General features: G+C 35.4%; 1 protein-coding gene across 2 annotated transcripts in view; it reads right to left on the reverse strand.

The window, feature by feature from the left end:
- The window catches only part of SPOCK3 (SPARC (osteonectin), cwcv and kazal like domains proteoglycan 3), a 213,659-nt gene that overhangs the window by 106,048 nt on the left and 81,442 nt on the right, over nt 1–26,169 (reverse strand). For both annotated transcript variants that reach the window (XM_074905726.1, XM_074905727.1), the window contains one exon: nt 14,910–15,024. In XM_074905726.1, coding sequence (XP_074761827.1) covers nt 14,910–15,024 — 115 coding nt within the window. The remainder of the gene's footprint in view (nt 1–14,909; nt 15,025–26,169) is intronic.

A 26,169-nucleotide genomic window follows, 5' to 3' on the forward strand; every position in this document is an offset into this window, starting at 1 on the left:
GAATTCTACAGCTTGAAAAAGCTCCAATTTAAATTAATTCATATCTGTTTTTACTTCCTAGCCTGCTTTTGTCATAGATATATGAAACCCACACATATTGCTGTATTGGGGAAAAAAAAAAAGTTTAAAACAAGACCTTGCTATTTTCATTGGCATCTATAAATGAAGCTACTTTAAAAATATAAAGTATTATTTGTGCTGTTGCTTGAAGTGAGAAAATCAAATAGATTAAAAGTACAAAGTTTTCTTGGCTGCTAATTCACATATATAAATAAACCAGGTCATTTTTAAGGTGAAAATTTAATATAAAACAGATATCCATTATGAAATATCTATGACAGGATATGAAAGAGAAAGAAATTGTCAATAAGACTGCCAAAAGTATTTTTACTAACTACTGTCATGTTATCTCCCCTATTTAGTTTAGCATGACAGAAGCTCCCTTCTATGCATGTCAGCATTATATTCCCCATTATGTCTTTAAGAAAACCTCAACTTGATTCCACAAAATAACTTGGTAGACGAAAAGCAAGATATAACTTGTTCTTCTGTCATTAAGAAAGTTGGTAAGGTTCCTATTTTAATTTGATTTTTTTCTATTAATGTACACAAGCATCCTCAGACTAGCCTCTTCCTTCCTTTTTTTTCTTCCTTCCTTAATTACTCTAATGTGGGTTCCATAAAATGGTACCTACAGGATAATACATTATATATCCCTTCTCCATGCAAGCTCCCATAAAGCATGTCTTACCGGAGCTTATTTCAGGTTTGCAGGCGTGACTGTATTAACATTAAGCCACGCTGAATGAAAGCACAGTACTGTGGAAGAGCAAAGTAGTACCTAAAAATTGAGATGAGTTATTTGAAAAGAGAGAACAGTAAAAAAAAAAAACAAAACCAAAAAAACAAGAAAAATGTCAAGGGATCAAATCCTAAAGAAACAAAAAACATGCTATAAAAGGTAAAATAGCAATAATAAATATTTATATGATGGTAACATGAAGAGAATTATGGTTCACCTTCTAGGCTTTTGTTTAAACTCTGACCTCTTCATTCTGCATCATGCAGAATTCAGAAAATTCCCTGAATATCTTAAAAATTATTTCAAACTGTTCAGAAAAATGGAAAAATAATATACGTCAGGCCTCAGCTCTTGCTCTGCTTGGTTGCTCCTTAATAGGATTCCACCTCCATATAACTGGGGCCTTTTCTGGTGTCCCAGCTGGGCACCCCTTGTATGCCGCATACTAAAACACAACATCTATCCTAATTTAGCTGCCTAATTTCATCTTCAGAGTCATGACTCTGCAAAACAATGAATTCACCACTCTTAGTCTCAGAGCTGAACATGTTTCCAAATACTTTGCTTTAAAAGACCAACCACAAATCCAGCTTTAAAGTCCCAAAATTACACTGTAGTAAGTGTGACAAAAGGGCCATGGTTACATGGGGGAAGGAATAAAATAAGGTATACAGATATTTCCTGCCCCCACTGTAGGGCATAAAAAGCATCTCATAATTTGCACAAAAGAATTACTCTTTTGCTTTTAAAAACCCTGAGAGCAGACAGTGCTTCCAGCAGTACTTCCCTGTCTGTAGTTCATAGTTCAATTTTTATTTTTATTGCAGTCTTTATAGGTTCAAGCATATGTAAATAACTGCAATTTTAGGTATCTGAATAGCTTTGCAAGAAAGTAAATTGTGGTATCTAACTGGACTGGTGTCCAGTCTGCTGACCTCCTTTTAGACAGCAGCTGTACTAAAAACTCACCAGGAAAGTAAACACAGGCAAAACTTACACCTCTGCTGCCATCAACAGCTTTGCCACATGTCAAAAAAATTACTTGTCTTACCTGTATGCTAGCTTAGAGGACTGTTCTAGCACTCCATACAAATTTCTAAACCCTCCTAATCACAATGCTGATCAAAAGTTCTGTGGTGGTAGTGTCATGTCAAAATTAAGCAGGCTGCTAAAATTTGTTTTGAATTTGCTGCCTGATATATTATCTCTGTTCCTTCATTATGAGAGGGTAAATGGAACTATCTGAGCAACGATTCCAGAAATAAAACTCTGTCATAGTCTTTCTTACTAAATTATCTTGAAGTGTTCATTTTTCAGTGTCTTTTCATCCAGAAGTCTCTCTATGTCTTCAACCATATTTTTAACAGCTCTGCAGTGTTTCTGTTTCTGCCATGTGTCATATATCAAGGTGACCAGAGTTAACAGGGCTATTAAGAAACAAATTGTGAGACCTCACTCATAAAACAGTTTCGTATTTATAGACTATTCTCTTCACCATTCTTCAGAAATCTCAATGTTTTGTTTGCTTTTACCTACTGCACCTGCCTATCTTTTCCAAGTTCTCCATAACGGCACTTTGTGCTGGCTCCTCAGCAGAACATATAGAAAATATTCATTCTAACATAAATTACCTCAGTTTACAATTTGAAGATAGGAAAGGTGAATTAGAGCATGACAGAAATCTTACAGTGCCAGTAAAAAAACCTCCAGCATTTGTATTTCGTAGTAAATGGTTATATGATGTCAGTATAATTCTAGAATATGAAAGGAAGTGAAGTTTTCCAGAAGCCTCAAATCTGTGAGAGAGCTGAAGTCACCCTAGAAGTCTTGCTATTGTTGGTTCCCTATGAAGGAGAATTTTTGGGGTAGAACAGTCAAAAGTACATGGGTCTCCAGATTTGGCTGTAATAACTGAATAAGGATACAGCAAGCCCTCACATCCCACTTCATAACATGTGAGTTTTATGACATCTAAGAGCAAGGGCTTTAATTCTGACCCAGATCATCCTGGCTGTGCATTCATACCGTTTATTGACTCCAGCAGCACGTCCCAAAGATGAAAAATCTATGGTTCATAGCCTCAGGATATCCAGTTCCTGTAGTCATATGTTTACTGCTCTACTCCTCAGCTTAAATCTCCTCAGATAATCTTTCCTCATATTGACTCTTCCTTACACCTGAGTTTGGGGTTGGAAAGGAGATGATGTTTGGGGTTTTCTTTAAAGAGAAGGCCCAACAGCAAAAGCCTAGAACATGACTAATGTTGAATTTAGGGATCAAAACTTAAAATTAACTTTCACAAGCATGCAAATCTTGGTACTACAAACATTCATTGAAAATGCATGTGCAAGTGGTGAAGGCAAGATCAAGGAGAATTCATTTCTCAAGACATGCAAATGTTCTCAGAAATATTTATGTGTCCAGATCTTCAGCTGATGAAGAATGAAGTAATCCCACATTGAGAATAAAGTTAACTATTTAAAATTTTTACATATATGAAACTCTGACAAGAAAAAGCTCACCTAGGCAAATTCCTCGGTGAAACATCTTTCCCAGAGGCATTATTTCTAAGATTCAAACAGATGTAGTTTACAACAGTTTTTACTTTAGTCTCTGCATTACAATAATCTACAGTTAAGGTAGAAAGAATAATAATTAGAAAGTAGAATAGATAAATGATGTCACCATGTACAGTCATGTTTGAAAACATGAAGAATTAAATATTCTTAAACCACAGTAAAAAAATTAAGTGTTGATTACTGTATATTCTCTAAGATGATAACTCTGGATGGTTTGATCCATAGGTGCTATGAACTAGTTGAGCAGTTGGTTACTCTCTCTATTCCTTTAGTTAGTAGAGAAAAGCTGTCCTGAAGAGAAGAGAGAATTAAGACAACTTTTTTTTTTTTTTTTTTTTTAAATTGCTTTATGGAAGAGGCTAGGAATTGCAGATCTGTATCTATTGGTAAATATAAATTGTTTTACATTATAGGTAGTAACCTATTGCTATCATAACTGCAACTTCAGGTAACAGACAGTCTATAAAATTATTATATATCCTAAATTCTGTGCACTTTTGCAATGCTATAAAAAACAACACTCTACTACTACAAAATGCTTATATAAATTTTACCCCCAAAGTTACCCTTGGATGTTCAAATATATCACTGAAGGTCTGTATTTGAAAGAAGTCTCCCTCACAGGAACTAAACCAGAGCACACTGGAGTCACACCTACCATGAGTGCAGGTTTCCTCAGGTATAAACTCTTCCTTTCCTCACCCAGAAGCTTTGTCTAGGCAGAATTTGAGCACTTGTCTGAGATTTCCAGACATAGAATCTACAGTGGTATGCATCATGTGGATGGTCTGCACATGTGCAATAAACCCAAAGCATCCCTGAGACAACTGTACAGATACTGCCTGAATTAAGGCAGTGGATCCCACAGATTCAGGAAGCTTTAAATCTGACCTTAACTGTATTGTAATTATGAGAATTTATTATTAGTGCTACTACCACAGAAGTTGCATAAGGGTTTTAGGAAAAGTATTTTTATAGTGTAGGCGTTCTAATACTTAGGTTAAACCATAAAATAACAAAAAAAAATATTTTTTTTAGGCAGTAAGAATCTGATATTAGAATATACAGTAGTCTGTGGAAGAAGCCATACCTGTAAATATAATACTACTGTTCTCTTGGAGCAGACTACAGCATTTTATAAACTGAACTTACTTTTGACAATCTGAACACATGAAAAAGGTTTTGGTGTTTTATTTTAAATGAAATAGAAATATAAAACTACTACTAAACAGACAGAAAACACCCTAATATAACTGACCATGTAACAAAGATGAAGTGACTCCTGACATGCCTTTACAGTCATAAGTACGCTATTTGATTTTCAAAAGCAGCAGTACATTTTACTGTAAAGTACCAATATATGTACATACTTCACTCTACAATGACAAACATCTCCAGCTGCTACAATTAATCTATTTTTCAGCATTGGAAACCTTAAATGTATTGTTTTACACAAATGGAAATTAGTAGAATGATTCCTGTTCCCTGAACACTACTCCTACTCAATTTCACACACTTAACAGTTTTCTCACCACTGGTACATAAGCAAAACAACAGATGTATTCCGAGCCTATAAACACAACTTATGAAGCAAGACCTTCACATAATAATAATCAGATCCAGATTCACATGAAAATTTTAAACCCTTTAAAAGAACTGCTCACATAGAAGCATCCTGAGGTTTTATTCTGTTCCATTACCCAGTGTTAGAGTATTTCTGTAACACTGAAAGACAAAAAAAAAAAAAGCCACCAAAACACACAACCCACCAAATTCTAAATTAAGCACTAATTGATTACAAATGTTTGCATCTGCTATTTTACAATTGATAATGCATTCTAATAAAGTACACTGAAAACTGATTCTGACAGCTAATTTTTAAAGCACTACAAAAACAAACAGCAAGCTTTACGTTAGATAGGTGTTTATAAGAAGGGGTATTGAACTGTTCCTGAATTCATTTTGCATAGTTATTCTGATAAAGGAATATTCAAAGATTTTACGTTTATTATTTTGTATTATTTCAATGTTTACATAATAGTCCACAATGAATATTATTGCTATGGACTACAATTACAACTTCACAGTTAAGGACAGAGAAATCAATTATAAACACAATCTTAATTTTTTGAACAAAAAGGCAATCTTTTTAAGTAGTAGATTCTCAGGAATACTGTGAGGGAAAAGACCATTTTAAAGCAACAACAAAATAAAATCTCACAAACCCTTTTTATTGATGGGACAGCACATTAACATCCCTCAGGGTTAGTTGAAAGTTCCACACTCTAACAGAAATGCTTTCCTAGATCAGACGCCCCATTTCCTACAGGTGTTCTAGTTTTTGAACAGAAGTGTCCTAACCTACTGCCTTTTAGGAGGTGGTACAACTGAGTGTGCCTTCAACCATTGTCAGTCAGCAAGACAGAAAGAAAGACAGCAAGCTAGGATCCATTTTCCTGAAAAAAAAAAAAATTAAAAAAAATCCCAATCCTAATTTATAATTTCATTGCAATAGTGAAATGTCAGACACGCATGACCACTGAAAAACTCGTCATGCCAATTGATTATCCAGTGCACCCTCTTGCTTCTACAGGCCACTGAAAATCTAGACAAGATTACCAGAGCAGGTAAAACGTGAATAGGCCTAGGATTTAACAAATCAACTGAAGTCCATTTGCATTAGTCTAGAGCAGGACTCCATGTTTTCCTTAAAAATAGGTGTAGCATGAATTTTGAATGGGAAAAGTATAGTGGAAATACCTGTCCTGCTAATAAATAGAATAGGGAAGTTCCATTTAGGCCTCCTTTATTTCAAGGTTGCTTTGATTGCCTACCGAGGAGATAAACACATTAAAAGCCAAAAAATTTCTATTTTAGATTTTTACAGACACGGGTTGAGCATTTTGGTTTGGTTTTTTTTCTCCTTAAGGACAGCAATTTTTGAGTTTTGAAGTTTGGGTGAAAAAAAAAATAAATATTGCATGGCCAAGTTACCTTAACAAAGAACTGATATGTACAACATTGGTACTGCAATATGCATTCTTGCAATCTATACAAGTATCTTCAAGTAGTATTAGCAGAAGTTACTTATAGAGAGAGAATGAATTCCATTAGAGGATCCTTTTTTCCTCTAGCTGTGTATCCATAACTTGCACTAGAATGAATGGAAGAAACACATGCATATTAAGGAAAGAAGAGGCCCTCACAACATATGCAAAATGTATGATACATAGTGTGAGTCACCCTTTTTCCTTCCCAATGCAATGAAACAGCTAGTAAAAAAAGAAGCTTCCCTTTTTTCCTTTAATAAATTACATTGCATGGTATATAAAAATCTCCAAAATATTCACATTTTTCACCTCTCTTTTAAGCACATAAAAGTCCGAATTATTTTCTCAACAAGTTCAATTAAACTACGGCTAAGCCAATTTCCTTTTCAGTACTTTGTAGAGTGTAAGCACGATCACAAAGGCATAGTTACACAATAATTGGACTAATCAAAGCTATATAATGTTAGTATTGTGAAGGAAATAGTGTTGCTCATTAGCCTATTACAAAAGAATTACTGTAAATTCAGCCTACGTGCAGCATCACTTCCTGTGCAAACACAGATAATGCAACAAGCTTGAAACATTGCCAAGCTGGCAGACTGGCAGCACAAATTATGCAAAGAACCAGAAAGCCTTCAGTAGATTCAAAAGAGCTTGGAGCATAAGAATGATTAAGTGTTTCTGTGTACAACTACAAATCACAGTAATGAATCAGACTAAAATTTCCAATAAGGGACTTAACTGCACCAGCTGTCCTTCTTCAGCAGCATTATAATGTGAAATGATGACATCCTAAATAGTGGTGTTTGCAACCTTCACACAATCTGCCCAAATCAAACCTTTGTTTTGCTTCAGTTTTTTGGAAGTCTTTTTTTGCAATCGCAATAAAATGCTGGAGCACCTAAAGATACAGAAAAGCTATACTGTTCCCTCTCATTTAATTAGAAAAAAGGAAAAGAAGCAGAGAGTGAGGTGCTCTATTTGATTCTAATCAAATAGAACATCTTCCATATCAGTTCTAACAGACTGTCTTTCAAACTGATCGGACTACTTAATACAACTACAGATTTGCAATTACAGCTTTTGATTTATTTTTTTTTAAATCAAAAACTTAGTAGTAGGAAGTCTATATTGCAAACCCTCTTTTTTTCTACTGTAAAATAAAAGTGATAGTAAAATACCTCAAATTCAAAAGTATGACGTTTTGGAAAACTGGGGTAGATGTGTCTATATAATCTGAACAGAAAAAATACATATATATGTGTACATGCTTGTATGCATGTGCATTTTTCTTATTGAATGGGCCTCTCACGTACTTGGATTAGTCACTTTTATGCCTGGGAACATAATCTCAGCCACGCAGTACTACAGCATGGAAACAGAGGTGGTTTCAATTTGCTTTTGCAGTGAAATCAGAGTTACAGTTCTGCAGCACTTGAAATCTACTCAGAGCTTCTGTCACATCATCCATAACAGGAAAAGGTTAACCCATCTCATGCTTCAGGGCCCAACACTCATCACTTCAAAGCTGAGATGGAATATTTTCCTCATGTTATAATACTAAGGTGAACATACCCAGGGAAGAACTTCTGATAATCCTGCTCATATAAAAAAGTACTTAGACGGGTTTTCCACATTCTTCAAAAATGCTGTAAAATGGCAGGAGTTCAAGGCAAGATAATGGACTAGATGACCAATGATTTGAACCAAATGTCATTTCACTTAAAAGCCTAAAGGAAGTTGTAATAAGATTAAGTGCTAGCACAAAATCTATCAAACTATTCAATTACCCTACCTTAGTAAATTAGATTGATTCAGTGACATAACATTTTTACCACTATCAGCTTCGATGAGTCTATAATAACTCTTTAACATGCTTTAATAGTGAAATCATGGTAATTTGAAGATGGAACCTACAGGAAAAATATTAGAAAGCTTTTCTTAATCCCTAAATTCACGTCCTACTCCACACAATTTTAGGGGCAAGGAAGGATTCCTGCTAAACCTAACTTAATTTCATAGAATTCTTTAAGAAACAGCAGAGGAAACATTTTACCCAGATAGCATTGACCACTCTCCTTAATTCTTAAAATAGTGAATTCTGTATCATTAGGCCCTCTATACTGATCACCTCCTACCCAGCCTCATATTTTATAGAGGTCCAGTCTGCACACTTCACTGGAACCTGCCTTGTGAAGCCCAAATACAAAAAGAGCAATTGTAATTTTTTGTTTCTTTTAACTTAAACTTAGTTAATTGTTATGACTCTCTAATCCATGAGTAGTGAATTGTCATCATTTTCCAGGTAAATCATGATCTGTAACTAAAATGGTTTTACCGTGATTAAGTCACCTCTCATACCTTAACCTTTACTTTCACAAAAGGGGTTAATTTTTTTAGAATTGCTAGTATCATCAGAATCTATTGCTTAGTTAATATTTATTGGGAATCAGTTACTAGTAAAGATCCAAAAAGCAGTGCACCTCTATGACATGGCAGTTCTATTCCTCTTACGAACGCCTTCTCCATGTTATTAAAATAAGATATAGGTATAGGCTGCTACCATAAAGAAGAACAAAAAAACAGTACAAAAACAAGACAAAGAAGGGACCATAAATGACTGTAAGGCATAATCTGCAAAGAGAAAAAAAAGAAATCATAAATAAAAATATTTTCAACAAAAGGAATGATCCCTTATTTCTAAATAACTCCCTAAAGATTTCCTATATCTAATATGTGAAATAGAAACTGTACCTGGTATACCTGACTTGTGTTACAATTGCTTCCTACTCTGAAACCTAGGAATAAATGATTGGAGAGGGTAAGAAATCCAATAGAAATAAAACAAAAGTTCAAGGTCCTTACACAAGCAATAGCTGTCAGTTTTTAAACATTTCAATTCCATCTTAACATGCTATGGAAATAACATAGCAGAGACAAGAGCAATCTATTTCTCCCATAGCATGGAACTGTTGTGTTGATCTGCACATTTTCCATAAACAAACCCATAATAAGCATAGCAGGACCTTCACAGCAACAGCAGGGGGCATAATGTATGGTGGGGAATTCACAAAAGAAGCAGAACTACATTTACCTAGAAAAATTGCACCGGCATTTAATGCACTGAATAATTTAATGCATTCAAGCATTGACTGATTTAATGTATCCAATGTATGCAATCAGTTTTACGCAGTACGTTTGTTTTATTTATGGAAGAAGCAAAAGACTGTTTTATCAGATTCCACTAGGATCAATCAGTAAGTACAAGGTTAATCACTAGGTTCTAATTTATCAAAGATACTCAGATTTACTTGGAACATGATTTTTGGCTCAAAACTGTCTCTCAGTTTCCTCACTTTCAGAGCTTATACACGTAACATTTCTATATGTTACTGAGCAAGTCATCACTTCACCAGATCCTTATAGTAAGCAGCTGAATCTTGGAATGGACTGCATAGTGCCTGGTCTCAACTCAATCCCATCTGTACATTGTCTCCTGTAGATGATTTGAGTTAAAAGCAGAGAGAAACATTTAGAGGAGGTAGATGCTTTCTCCCTTCCACCCCTCTCCTTTATTCCACCTTTAAGTATTAGACTTAAATATTTTTGTTCTGGCAAACATGCAGTACCAAAAAAGAATTCCAGTAAAAGTAATCCAACCTAAACCACAGGCACTATCCTGTTTACTGTTACACTTACATGAAAATCCTCTGCTGGGTGGCAACCCTGCCCCATTTTTTCAAGTTTTCTCGAGTCCTGCTCTTCATGTGCAGTTAACCTACCTGCTTAGAAGTTCACCTATAGACCAGTTAGTTTAGCACCGTAGTTTTATGATTCACAGAATGTTGTTCTTAGAACAAACCACATGATGTGTCATTTCATATTATAATAGTCTGTTTCAAAACTAAGATGAAAATTGGTAGTTTCATATTAGATATAAGGAAGAAATCCTTTACTGTGAGGGTGGTGAGACACTGGCACAGGTTGCCCAGAGCAGCTGTGGCTGCCCCCTCCCTGGCAGTGTTCCAGGCCAGGTTGGACGGGGCTTTGAGCAACCTGGGCTAGTGGAAGGTGTCCCTGCCCATGGCAGGGGGCTTGAAACTAGATGATCTTTAAGTTATCTTCCAATCCAAAACATTCTATGATTCTGTGATTCTATAAATTAACAGACTATTTATCAGGACCCTCAAATCTATGACAGCTCATTGCTGGACTAACTTTTCAACTTTTCTGAGCCTGGTTAGCTACCAGCTTTCCATGGCCTTAATGAGTTACTACGTGTTGTGCTGCTACCACAAATTCTTTCTTTCTTTGCTCAAAGTAGCAACCACAATCATACGAAGATTTAAGAATTTTTCTTTACCACCCACTGCTCTGCATATACAAAGAGCCCACACTCCATTGCAGGTATTCTGAAATATCCATTACCACCTAACAGCCCTCCTGCTTTGACCCATCCCTTTTTATTTCCTGTCCAATTCTCTTCTGGCTGAACTTTCACATAACTTTTTTCCTCTTCCCTAAGATTACAGGGGTGAACGCAAGATTCCCAGAGATTCTCAGTACTGCAGATTAAAATGCTTAAAACTCCTGAAAGTTAAGTGATTGAAAACTAAAACGAGTAGACAAATTTCTATTAGCAAGACAAATATCCTGTTTGTCACCGTGACATTCACATCACTGTATTGGCAATACTGTGAGCTGATATTGTACAAGTTTTATTTGTAACTGAATGATGATATACTCCAAAGCATTTTATTATTGCATGTACAGACACTTTACAGGGTTGTTTTTTTCCCCATAAAGCCTATCACTTAACCAATAAAGATAAATTGGAAAGCACAATGGGATGGTAAAACAGTGTTTAGGCAAAAGGAAAAGTTAATGTCAATCTCCAGAGTTTCAAAGAATCAATTAAAAATTCTATTTTACATCAGACTTAGAATTATTTGTTTCTCATGCACTCTAGTACAGGCAGCTAATCACTTCCCACAGCAATTCACATGGAAGCACTCAGATAAATAACAATATATATCCTGCATGTTTTCTTAAAGTACTTCTTTCACTTCTTTTTCTATTCACTGCTAGGAGTATAGCACACAGAACACAACTTCCAAGACAGTTATAGCCAACAGAGATGCAAATGCGATTACCTGCTACCAACAAAATCTGGCACCTCTAACCATGCCCCCATACTTTCTAGAGCTCTGATACTCCAGACTACCCCCATGACCACTGATCTACAATACTTATTCACCCTTTTTGTCAAATACTGTTCCGTCTTTCCAGAACAGTCCATAAAGGAAGCTCTTGATTCAGGGTGCCATGGCACTGCAGAAGCATGCTAGAAGAGGACTTGGTATCTTGACAGTGTCCCAGAAAAGGAAATGAGCCTTGTGTGCAGCACCTCCTAACTGAGGGGAAACCATCATCCCTGCTGTCATGGAAACTGAAGAAATAGCAAAAGCACAGGCTTGTCCGACCCACAGAACCATGAAAAGAACACTGAGATGCAGTAGCTCGTTTTGAAACCATGCAAAAGCACACTGCAACAAGAGCACATTGCTGAGATCCCCAAGCTAATACAAATTTTAATACAAGTAGAATCATAACATCAGTAGAATGTACTATCATGTTAATTAACCCTGTTGGGAACATGTCATACCACGTCACCAACAGACTTACAGATGGCTGGGATATCACACTGATCATTGTCTGGTACTGAGCTATCCTCAGTAATCCATACAAGGCTACAATAGTTTGGAAATTGTACTGTACAGATAAGAACACCTGGTACAGCATGGACTGAATAAGAGAATGTCCATGTGTGATTTTTCTGCAAGTGAATTTCGAACAAAACAACAAAAGAAATTACTACTAATGTGATTTCTCCATTGGACACAATTATCAGCCTTTACTGATTAGCAACCTCTCTGTCTATGCTATTACCTCAAAGCGTGACAGAATTCACATACAGGAATTTATGAAAAAGGTAACAGGGCTACTTGGAAATGCTGCTTGTAATAACAGAGAATTTAACTGTAAATCTGAGAATTTCAGCTCGATGACACTACAGAATAATCTATATAGCTATAACTGTATTTCATGCTTCTTTCCCTGGAGTAACCCAAAGGTGCCCATAAACCTTTTATTTATCTTGGAGGTATGCAGTCTCCTCTTCCCTGACTTTCTCTTGAGGATAGTCTTTGCCACTGTGTCATTTCATACGCTTCAAACTACTTTTGCTGTGCAAGAGTCTTGGGAATAATCTCTGGAACATCTATGGATCTATACAGAAAATATGTTCAAATGGAAATCTGTGGGCTAGTTCTTTATGAAGACTTCCCAGCAACCCATGAAAAAGGCCTCAACTATTTTTCCAGAAGAAATCCCCCAACTTTCCTTTTCTAAAAAGTAAAAAAAAAAAAAAAAAAAAAAAAACACAGAAATAATTTATTCAAATTATCTAATCTCTGAAGAACACCACATGCACGCACACAGACAAAGCAGAAAGGGAAAATTACTGGGATGAAATTTTGTAAAGATTTATTCCCAATAAATTGAATACACACAACTGATATATTAGAAATGGATACATGTAGATAATATAACCTGACAGTTGATAATATAATCTTTCTCATTTAATTTTTATCAAGACTTATAAATGAATGGATTAGTCCTTTGGGAACTTGAAAAACAGATGGCTCTGTTGAAAATCAATATGCAAATTTTAGATATCAGTGAAGTAATAAAATCTTGGGCTAAAGAAATTAATAGTGGTAAAGAGACCAGCAGACATGACTGCTTGTGAATATCCTATTCATACTCTTATCTCACTATACAACAGAAAGGTCAGAGATTGCATGAAGAAAACATCTTTAGAAAGAAAGCACAAAGTAACTGATTTCTCCTTGAACCTGGTAATTTGGGGAAACAGGGAGAGCTCAACTTGGGAAATCCCTGTCCTGACTCAGGACAGGTATGTAGAGAACTGCTTCATTTAGCCTACAAGACCAGACTTGCAGTGCTTTTTACAATCACCAAGTTGCTGTCATTCCAAAGTTTTCCATTATGAGACTGTATTATATTCAGACAAGCTTTGGCTTTTAAAATATTACTTTTCTAAAAGGGTACCAGGGTCTGTGGGAGGAATAATACAGGTATGAAGGTAGATGCCAATACATTTATTAATTCAACCACTGTAAGGACCTTTATCTAGTCTAGAAGAGGTTTCAGGCCTTACCTGCTGCATGTATACTTAACTTGGAGATGTCATTTTTTCAGTTTTCAATGATTGTGTTGTCTTCTCACAGTTGACACTGACATATTCCCCTGAAAGCTCACATGCAGTTGAAATTAGACTATCTAGCTTTGTCTGACAGTAATTCTTGCACCTTATATAATACTTTAACGAAAATGTCTAGCTCTAGACTGAGATTGTTTGATACACAGAGTTTAGCTCTACAAATAATGTAGAGCTTTTGTGTTAATTAACTGCAGCTGCAGATCAAGAATAGTTTAAACTTTTTGTTTCACTATGCACTATCTTGCTTGTTGAAAAGCTACAGATGGGTGTATTTAACATAACCAGACTCGGAAGAACATTCTTTGTTATCATTCATAAAACTGTACTGGCTCTCTAAAAAGCTTGAAAAGATCCTCAGACAAGAAAGTCTCTTACTTTCCTTCACTCTTTTCAGCCTCTACTGAGCAAAGCACTTTAACGCACACTTATTTCAATCAAGTTATTGAAGTTTAGCCTTTCTACTATGCTCTGTTTCCCACAACTTAGTGCAAAAAAAGTGAACAATCCCAAACCAAAAATGCAACTGGACTCCCATCTCCTCAGCAAACAACAAATCTCATGACTCAACTAAGCGTAAGGTTCAGGCCCCTACACATTTACTTTCTGCCCCAGAAGTACATTAATATTTTGCCGCTCTAAGACCTACATAAATAGAGCATCTGGAACTGTTCTCCCAAAAAAAGGTAGGACTAAAAATCATCTACATTTGGATTCCAGAATAACTTTATCATATATTTGTTTCTTGTATTTAACCTGTCCAGAACGCAAGGAAAATTGGAATGCATAGAAGAAAAAAAAAGACCAAAAAAACTCTTTTTCACACTACATAAAACTGCCTGTTAGAGTGTAAATATGAGTTCTCTAGGTTCCTATACGAAGTGATGAAATCAAAGTAATGTACAGCAGCAGGACATTATCATAATACTCATTTGGTACCTGCACCATGTATTTGTATCAGCAGCTTGAGATAAATATGTATACCCTCTAGCCTATCAGCCTATCAAAACCCAAAAATATTAAACATTCCAATCAAATTATGCATACATAATTCCTTCTAAAATCCACTCCTCTGCTCACATGTTGTTCAACATCTAATTATAGTGTATTTAGGTTTACAGTCAGTCACGAACACTATAAAAAAGGTCTATAGGATTAACTTTTAAAGTATTTACCTGTGTGTAAGCCTTCGATGACTAACGCAAACAGCAGTTTGTTGATCCTGTGCAACACAGACCTTATGGCGACTACATTTCATCTTTAAACATGGATCTTTAGCCGGATCTAAAGCTAAAAATAATTTTAGAAAATTGTTAACAATTATCTAGAAACATGCAATTAAGATAAGAAACACACCACACACACAATCCACAAAGTATGTGGAGCAGGGTTGGCCTGCTGCTTGTTCAGCATGCTGGACTGACAGGCACGTATTTTCACCAGGATAAAATGCAGTACACTCCATAATAATGCAAAATGAAGTGATGCAAAATTCCTTACCAAGGAAAGCAGATCATCATGGAACATGAATACTTCTGTATATTCTCATACAATACCACTGGCTTTCATTTATCAAAATACTAAATGCCCTATCCAACTATCTCCTGGTCAATATTTGTAACAAAGGCAATAAAAGGCTGCTGGCTTTTACTGTAGTTAAAAACACTTTTTTAATATTAGAATTTGCTTAGGACTTTACGGAAGTTTGCATACCCATTATGTCATACAGAGCACCCAATTCCCAAAGAAAACAATTTTGAATTGGATTCTGTTGCCCACAGTTCTCCGTTTCAGCCATGTCACTTCTATTGTGATTTTTATAGCTCAGAAGTCACTGCATTTCTGAAATCACAATAAAGGTGTAAGCCAAAAAGTAATGAAAAAGAAGTCAGAAAGGCAAATGACATTTGATCAGGAGTTTAGAACATTTGTTTATTCAGATGTTGCCTGCTACATCTCCCAAATACAGTATCTTTTTAAAAGCTGTAAGCCAGGAAGCTAATAAAAAAAAAAAAACAACTTCCACTCAATCCATTTCTTGTCATTCCTACCATGAAACAGTAACATTTACTAAGCTACACTGCACAGTAATAATTCAATAAGACATAAATGGTGAAGTGCTGGTCCATAAGCAAATTAACCTAGAGAAGAGGAAAAGCAACCATTCGCTAAATTCTGCTATTGTGTAGCTAAGTACTCACCATAACATACTTTAAACAATTGCTACTTTCTCACTATAACCCCCAGATACTGCTATTTCTACCTCGAAAGTAGCTTTCCTTTCCTGCTTACTAAGACACAGCTGGGTTCTTCCAACTCAACATTAAGTGGTGAACAATGTCACTGTCTGAATTTAATAAGAAATTATAACTCAGATGAGATCTTAGTATAAGTATACAAAAATATGCAAGTGAGTGATTTGTATGACTCCATCCTGGTCCTTTAGTCATAAATCCATACTCATCTTTGAACTACAAATACTAATTCCTGGTCATAATACTAGAAGAGCCAAATGATACCATTTGTTCATTATTATTAAATTTGTATAGCATATTTATTGAGTAACCATGCCTACAGCATAATACAGGAAAGTTTCTGCCTATTTATGCTCTCACAAGAAACAATCAACTTCTCCCTTCTCTGATCTCCATGGTGTCTTTCAGGTAGATCTAAATATTCCAACACTATTTTTTTTTTTCAGCCCTATAGGCATGTGCTTTTTTTAAAAAAAAAAAGTTTAACAACCCTCCAAAAAAGAAAAAAAACACACCACCAAAACCCACCAAACAACCCACCCTAGTAAGTTAAATATCAAAGCCCACCTTGAAGAGACAGTACTGAAAATCCTAAATTGTAAAATCAAGCAAGAAAGATATGAACAAATAGAATTCAGTTTTCCATTGTTCATCTTCACTTTAGCATATTATTGTCCACTCTTCAGCAGTATTTCAGAAATGCTCTTTTCCTATTTTTCACATTTGCTTATAAAATATATATTTGCATACGTATTTTCTGAAAGTAAAGCTATATTTCTTCTGTTCTTCACGATCAAAAGCAAAGTTTTAACCACACCTCTATTTAAACTGCAAGGTGATATCAACATAAGCCTGACTAACTATGTACCCAAGAAAGAGGCACCAGGCTGATAATTAGTCGCTGTTGTAACATATAACTTTATGGTGCTAAGTATACCTAAATATAGTCTAAACAGTGACTTTTTCTGTTTTATTTCCTTCTTAACAATATATTCAGCTGTGCAAAATATATACATCATATTACCAACAAAGCAGAAAAATGATGAAATCATTAATACAATAATACTTCAAGCAGAAAATAAATATTTTATTAATTACAGCATAAAACATATGCAAAGATGCATTCCTCTTCCAGGTATTTTTATTTCTACAGCAAAACCAGCCATAAAACCACAATAAGTCATCCAAAGTAAGTCTGATTACAACAACTCTAAACAAATGGGAAGCAAGTGCAGCAAAAAATGACTGAACTAGGATATATTCAGCAATCTTCTCCAATACACTTAAGATTTTAGAATCCATGTCAAATACTTTCTCTGCTTAAAGTCGGGCAAAATGTAATGTCCACCCCTAATAAGCATGAACGGATTATCACTTAATGTACTGGTCCAAGTACCTCTTCCAAAATGCTCCCTGGTAGAGACACTAAGGTAGCAATAGTGGAATATGGTATTGGCACATCTTCAGAAACTGAATAGGTTATGGAACAAAAATACACAAGCAAGAAAAATCTGGATCACATAAGGATGCAGAGTTCAGTATCAAGTAGAAAATGTATTTCAGGAAAAGGGGTGAATGGAGGAGATGGTGTAATTTTTCACTGCCATTGAAATGGTTAATTCTTTTCCCAAGTTCTTGAGAATCTGAAGGTGTGTTTTGACAATTCCATCAAAATTTAGCAAGCCATAACATATCTTTTTGGCATTGTTACAAGGCAGAATCCAACTTTACAACTGAGAGATGGTACAATCACATTTTGCCTTTATGACAACATAAAGATGGGTATCAAACTAAGGAAGACACCTCGTTTATTGCTGGAATCAGAATGACTTTGCAGCAAAAAAAGAATGGCAGGGGCCAGAGTTAATGATTCTGTTAAAAAAAAAAAAAAAAAGGAGCTGCATACGCACACCCCACATATACCTTCAAAAAAAACCCACACATGTAAGTAAATGGAAATGCTTTAAGGTTTAAAAAACAACAACAAAATAATCAATGGAATCCAAAGAGATCTAATTAGGAAAACAAATTAGAAAATGTCTTTGAACACATAAATGATGACAGAAGTAAGTGCTGGATTTTGACAGCACTATCAGAAAGAAAACTGTTGGGAAGAAAACAATGCTTCATTAGGTTCCTTATGTATTTATCGGGCTTTTTGCACCAAATATAAACCAGATTGTTTAGAATTCCGTGTGGAAATATACATTTTTGTGCATCACCCATTCACAAATTGCATCTTTTAAATGAAAGGTAATGATAGGTGTTCACTGGTGAGAACTTAATATTAGAAATCAGTTGTGCAAGACAACAAGATATTTGCAAGGCAACACCTTCCTGGCCCTATGTTGATATCAGACTCATCTGTGTTCTGACCATACTTATCCTCTAAGAATTTTGTTTGAAGAAAGTCTAACAACTTACAAAACGGAAAGACCCATAAATGTGGCTAACTGATAACGCATTCTGCACGTACAGACATTGTTTGTTTCATTTGCTATGAAACAGAGAAGTTAAGGTTGATTGGCTGATTATTTTAGAGTCAGGGTTTGTTTTATAAATTAAAGCAAGTATTGAACAAAACTTGTGACTGTGTGCACACACCTGTGTATTTAAGATGTAAGACTTTGTATTGGCAGCTCTGTTCAGCGGCAGCGAAATGAAGAATTTCAAGTGATTTTTGACACTATCTCTACCAACTAGACATTGAAGAATATACCAGTGAGTTCATTAACTTCTCAAAGGTATTTATAGCTAATGGTTGACAGGAGAGTCTGGGTAAGAGAACTGTTTTGGAAACTTCCAAAGTGAATAATTTCCTGGGCAAGGCTGGGCTCTCTCCTACCAAAGGTTTACACACACCACATGGACTAGAAGTCAGGACACATACTCAGTTCTAGAGTATATCCAAACCTTAGAGTAGCAATGTAACCTTCCAGTATTTGCTGACTCTGTAGTTACCATGTCCTGCATGGAACTCTTCGTCACCTGAGGTGTGACATACATTCATTATACAGCAAGAATGGCTATGGGACTGTGTTAGTACAGAGGCTATGTAAGCAGAGCAAGTAAGCCAGCAGAGCCGTGAGTGCCAAAAACACAAGACCATGGTTCAGATTCAAAGGCACATTCAACACTCATGGTCTTGACATTAAATCACATTACCATTTAGTGACGAGCTGGACTTCTTGTTCTCTGTCAGCTATGAACCCCCTACAGAGGTCTTTTTTTCCTCATCTTACGTGTGATACATGGTTACACTTTTTCCAATACATTGTAAAAGTTTACTAGTTACTGAACCAGTTTTACTGATGCAGAAGTCACAGAAGAGTGTATGTCCTTGGACGAATTTTTTGCAAAGTTGCAGTTACAACAGCAAAGGAGAGACCAAATAAACAACTGATACAAAAATACGTATTTCTGGAATGTGAAAAAGTCAACTACCTGAAGGGTCATGTCTGCGTTGACTGACACTGTATCTTATCAAGCCAGAGGATAAAACACAGAAAGAAATGCTGCTAGAAACTGTGGAAAGCAGTGCAGTGTAAGTCTTTCTCTTTTATCTAACTTTTATGAATCTATTTTGCACAATCTCACATTCTTATTATTAAACTGCTTTTTTAAAATGGTAAACATGGGTTGCATTAGTGATCTTCCCAGCTTTGATAGGACAAAAAAAATTAGGTATTTATGAAAATATGTAAATGGATTGCCTTTTTTTTAAACCTGTTTTACTTCATATTTGGAACAGATAAATGGACAATTTTCAGGGTAAGTGTAGGCTAAACTAGAAGAAAAACATTTTTCAAAACCATAGTCTGAAATTCTTCATGCTGAGGGAGAACTGGACTCTCCTTACAATGCAGGGACATACCTGACTATGTCCAGTCTCTATATCGAGTCATCCTAAATATCTTAAATTACTATGAAAATGCATAAATTTATTCCAGGGAGAGTACATAACAGTTAACTCAGGAAATACATGCCATTGAGTCTTTAATTCTTCACTGCATCTTTCAGCAATCCTTGACAAAATGTGCCTGCTTTACCCCAGCTCAGAGTATGCGGACTTTATCTTACAACACACATTCCTTTCTGTTTCTGCTAAAATAAGCAGCTATGAAACAGTACAATGTTCACACTAAAAATATCACACGTGACAACTTACCACTGTGGAGCCATTTATCTCCCTCTCAGATATTTTCTTCAGCATGAAACACATCAATCTGAGTTGTTATCCAATTCACATTTACTAAAATATCTTCATAATTATGATAGCTAGAGGCATTTTTTTTCCATAATCAAAGTGAAAATGTAGATTGTACAGTACAATTATACTGTCATTAAAAATAGGTGATGGTTTCCACTATGGTGAGGAGACTCTAGACATAAGTAATATGTTTATTTAAGACTTGCCAAAAATAATTTCTTTATTAGTGGCTAAAATGAATCAGCTGACTTCCTAGAAAATCAGATACAACCAGTTTCTAGAGATGCAGGTCTGAGCTTTATTAATTTGATAATATTCAGCTTTATTTAGCTCCTACTATTTGAAAAGTGTGCTTGCTACAGGTTATTTGCCTATATGCCTACATTTGTCCATATATTTGCCTAAAATAATACCAAATGTCATGTTAATTAAATTTAAACAAGCAGAAAAATATAATTGTCACAGAAGTATGAAATGCTTTGCAACATCTACTATTTCTCTAAGAACTAATATTGTAAATGAAAAAGAATTTGCTCTCTGCTGTAAAATTATGGAACAGAATTAGGATCACTTGGTAACTTTTATAGATGGATATGGATTTGTTATTCTCACGTGCTAAGGAAGCAATTAATATTCAAAAATTGATTCAATTATTACTAATGGATCTATTTATTTATAATTCTAATTTGTAAGAGCAATTCAGCAAAGCTTCCCATCATCTCTTCTTTAAGTCAATTTATAGCTAGCACTTGCGGAAACTGACATTAGCCAGAACATCATTTTTATTGGGAATATAATAGGAAATCAAGATTCGCAAGACATAACATAGATATCATCTCAGTGGCAGAAACCACAGTAAATTAACATTATTTCACAACCTGCTGAGTGCATTCTGACATGTTCCTGATTTTCCATTCCCAGTAAAATGAAAGGGGAAAAAAGGTTAAGCACAAAGTTTTCAGACTTAAATTCTATTTCCCTCCTCCAACGTTTTGTGATTATTTTTTGATGTGCAAAATACGAACCAGGTAGATATTTTGCTTTACGACACTTACCAAAACTTAACTATGCTTTGTGTGTCCTGTGAGCGGTTTAATTCCTCTAGTTCAAAAGGCAGGTCTGACTTCTTTGCCCATAAAGTTTTCACATTTGACAATGTGGGGAGAAAAACATAAATTATCTAGAAGTTCTAACTAAAATATTTATAATTAGGTCAAATGCCTATGTTACAACTCTAGGCAGACAGACACCTAGAAGGGGATAACCCGTATTGCCTGCTTTGATAAATCACACAATTCCTGAAGATATCCAAGAGCACCAGTGTCTCTCCTTCTCTGTTTGGAAAGGTGGTTATTTCTCACCTCCTAATACAGAATTTCTCACTAGGAAATGTGTCAGTTATAGAGTGATGAGCAGAATTCTGACACTACAATTTCCAGAAACAGTAGGGAGGACAGCAAGGTAGTGCTCATAAATACTCAGTGGATACTGTTAGCTAACATGGAATCTAGATAAATGTTTAATTAGAGTTAACAGTAATAGAGGCTATTTTTTGCCTAAATTGCACAGTGATCAGCATCCAAAATTTACATTCGTGTATACAGGCCCTCCTCAGCTATAGATGGTTTGAATCCACACTGCTCTGGACTCATAGTAAGACATCCCTGTCTTGCTATGCAACATATCTACTGAGAATAAACACCTTTTAACTTCACCAAGAAAATGAATCATTGTGCAGCTAACAATATGAGATTCGTGAATAAAAATGAGAGAATCAACAAGAAATAGCCTACTTTAGTAACCTGGATAGGGATGTTCTGAAAAACAAGAATCTCAAATTTTTGTTTCTTCTCCCAGGGACTGTATTTGCCATTTAAGATTCCCTATATAACATGAAAAGCAGTACAGGTAGCTACAGCTGGATGTTCACAGGAGGCATCTTCATGTATATTTGTTTCATCTGAGCACATGAATCTACAACTTCAGTAAGAAGAACAGAGATAAGGTTTTTCTGTAGGTGGCCAAGCAAGTAATTAGGAGTTTAGATTGAAATCCCTGAATGTCATGAGCTGTCTAGAAGTCTAGTTTCTGACTGGTGAGCAAATACTTCAACAACGAAGCATGGAGGTTGCTTATGCTCTAGAAATACCCACTCTTGTGAGTGTTCAGAAGTCTCCATACTGATGTATTAGGGACAATTGTGTAAAGCCTTTTATCAGGCTTGTGTTCAGATGCATCGCTGTTCCTAGCATTTTATATTACTAAGCTCTGGAACATTAGCACTGAGTCAAGGAGCCCTTCAAAGGTTGAAGTTATGCTAGATAAAGTTCTGATTAGCAAAGAAACATCTAATAATGAGTTAGAGCCATCTGACATAAAATAAAGCACTGCCATATTTCCTTTTTGCTTACGGCTGCAATTGAAGTTTCAAAAAAAAGTACATAAAAATGCACTTATACTTGATTCATAATATGGTATCTGCTATTCTGGATACTGTTAATGTAAGTTAAAATAATTGATCAAAAAAATAAAATAAAAGCTGGCAGTCTCTGAAGCTTGACTAAAGCTTGACCTCTTTTTCACAATTTCAAAATACTTCACTCATTCTTTCTCCACTCACTTTAAAACAATCATCTTCATTGAGCCACACATTTTTAGCCACTCATGCAGAAGTGTAAACCTGATTTATATGTCCTAATCCACCCTCCCCATTCTAGCTCACAGAAAAGTAGGTATGTGTGTCCTGGAGAAGGGAAACTGCACAGGACATGTTGCACCAACAGCTTCTTTTCTAGTGTAGTCTCCAACTGAGAAACTTTATTCTCAGCAACCTCAACAACGTGACATGAGGGCTGAGCAAGTTTTTCAAGAGGGCAGATTCCAGGATGAAGAGCTATGAAAGATAATTTATACCATAAAAATATGTCTGTGTGGGTGCAAGTACCTGCATGACTAAAGATGTGTAAAACAACTAGCAAGCATCTGTGTCTCACGGGTTTTTTTAAACAGAACTGCTTACTGCTGATTGCCAAATAACTGGTATATCATTTAAGGATCTCGTTTAAGGATTTCTTCTAAATTTCTATTTTCTAAATCTCTAAAATCATCAAAAAGACAATCTCTTGGGACGACTTCTTCTCAAGTTCCACATTTCTAGCCTATATGCTTCATCTCAAATTCAAACTGTGTTCTTAGCAACATCCAACCAATGCACCCCAACATTTTTCACCAGTGGGGTAACCAATGTGCATTAGATTTCTCACCTACGAAACAGAGATGTTGCAATTCTTCATATACTGATGCTTATTAAATGTTTTGATATATTTACTATTAAACTCTCACTTGAAGTCTTTAGAAATTAACAGATATTACACTACCATAGGCTGTAGTTTTCCTAAGAGAGGTTTTTACCTGAACAAAGGTTATACTTAACTCTACTTATTTATTCAGGTTTCAGGCAAGGGTGTGAGTATGGCTGTGTGAATGGGGGAAAAATGAAATGTAAAACTTTCCTATCAAGATTGTAAGAAAAATTACTGACCCCAAATTTCTCAAACACTGAGTGCCTACCTTCAGACTTTCAAAAGACATTTAAGCGGCCTACTCTCCATTTAAAAAACAAAACAAAGACCCCCACCAATAATAAAATGAAACAAAAACAAAAACCAGTCACTCTTTTGGCTCTCAAGGGTCCCCAAATTCCCTAGTTACCTTTGACAATCTTTGCCCAGGCTCACAGCCTGAAGTGACTGCATTTTTCTTTTTCAATGGTTAGCAGTAATGGCTTTGTAAGTTCTAAATTATACGCAGTTCTCCCCCTCACAAATATCTGTGAGCTCTGCTTCAGAAACAGTCCTATAATTTTGACTTCTCTCTTTTGGGTATTCCTTCAAAGTTTACAGGAGAATAGCTTACTTATAGCTCAAAAGTTGATAAATGAGGAAGTCCATGAAGTGAAAGTCAAATGCCACCCTTACTTATAGCTGTGCAAACTCAGAAAAGCTCCTATTTACCTAAACTGCTAAAGAACAGTGTTACTTTGAATTCAGACTGGTGTAACTGACAACAAAATTAGGGCAGTTATATCCAGTTTCTTCTAAAAATACTAAGAAAGTCTCAAATTTTCTGAAAAAATACGCAAAACACGTATGACTAGTAGAAGTGCACATGCATACTTGGCTGACATCCTTTAAGATTTCAGCAGCTTTAGTGAAGCACTTTTTTAAAAATCACAATGTCCACTTCCTTGATTTGGTAAAAAGAAATAACACCTTAAGACTAATTGAAAGTTCACAATATTAATGTATCACTAGCAAACAGTTAAGCTTTACATTATCTTTTTCTAAATACACTAAATCATAATTTAGAGACATGGTGGCTGCATCAAAGTTGACTTCTTGGTTCTCCAACTCAACCAGGGGAAAGAAACGTTTGTATATCTGTAGCAGCAGAAAGGCATCTTCTTGAAACTTATCCCACATATTATCTCATTTGCCAAGATTATTAGTTTTGCAAACCAACATGCTATAAAGTGTATTATAATTATTGCAGTCTCTTGGAGAACTGGTTAATTTCTGTATTTAATTATGTATTTTTATGTTAAAGAGGGCATTTTAATATATTTTTTTTTCTGTAATCCACGTCAACTTTTAAATTTTTTAAACCAAATAAAAGATAATCTAGTAGACTATTCATACAAAGTATCTAATATATCTCATATACATATATGTATTTTGAAGAAGCTTAGCATAACTAAAAGAACCAGAAAAAGTACTTGCGATAAAACTGAATTAAGATCTTCACATAAAATCTATTCAAGTTAAAAAAGTTGAAATCACATCCTGCATCACAATATAGAGGGCACATTAACTTTTAAGTCAGTTAAGTTTTTGTATACATCTGAGCTCAGACAAACCACCTACAAGAAGTTCTTTGAGATTAAAATACTGAAATTAAAGGCAACTCTTTGGTTTTCTAGTATTTAAAGATGTTTCACTGTTACAAGCTAACAACCACAAATATACCAAACCTGTGTAAGTTCCAAGTAGATTTAAGTGACAATCAAATGAAAAAAAATTAAAACCAAAACTTAAGAGTTTATCTTCTGTAAAATTGTAAATGTAATAAAGAAATTGGACCAAGTCAAAATTTCACCTTCCAGGGTATCTCTTGGATCACTAGATTCATGTTTGCATGAAACACTCCTGGTGTCCAAACTGAGAGAAGCCTGTAGTTTGGAAATACAGGCAGAACTATAGGTGTTCTCCAGTTACTAGCTTGTAATAAAAAAATTTACAATTGTAGTCGCTATTGAGTATGTACCTGTGTCCTGACTCATAGCTAGCACACCTGATGTAGCACAGAAAAGGAAGAAGTTGTGTATTCCCTGTACATGGACAGGATGGAGTGGAGAGCAGCTTGGAAGGAAAACTGGAGATACAAAGTCAAATAAGGCGACTTCGGAGCAGCAAAGCGTGCAGTAGTTCAGACAGGGTGTTCCACAGCCAAACCTGGTCTCCAAAAGGCACCCCAACTCAATACAATAATTAGCTTAGACTTATTTTTTGTATTAGCAGATAAATTCAAAAAAGTGTCTAATGAATACCAGCGAGCATTTTACTAACAACCTGGGTTTATTATTACCACAAGTATTTTCTGTAGGACCAGTAATCATCTTTTATCTGACTACAGATAGTTTTTGCAGTTTTAGTTAAGTCCTGTTTTGAAATTTTTAAGGTTGTACCTCTCCATCTCTATATATATCCATCTCACAGGATCTTACTTTAATACATGAGGCAATCCATTTGTTTGCATCCATGAAGACATTTTTATGAATGAAATGCTAGTTTAAAGCTATCTACAGACATCCATCATGAGGGCATAAAGCAGGAGTGGCAGGGAAGCAGGAACAAGCGGTTAAACTGCTACTGAAGGCAAGCAACATCTCATATTATGGGCTGGATTTAGCCT

This window comes from Athene noctua, chromosome 4 (assembly GCF_965140245.1).
Source record: "Athene noctua chromosome 4, bAthNoc1.hap1.1, whole genome shotgun sequence".
Classification (NCBI taxonomy): domain Eukaryota; kingdom Metazoa; phylum Chordata; class Aves; order Strigiformes; family Strigidae; genus Athene; species Athene noctua.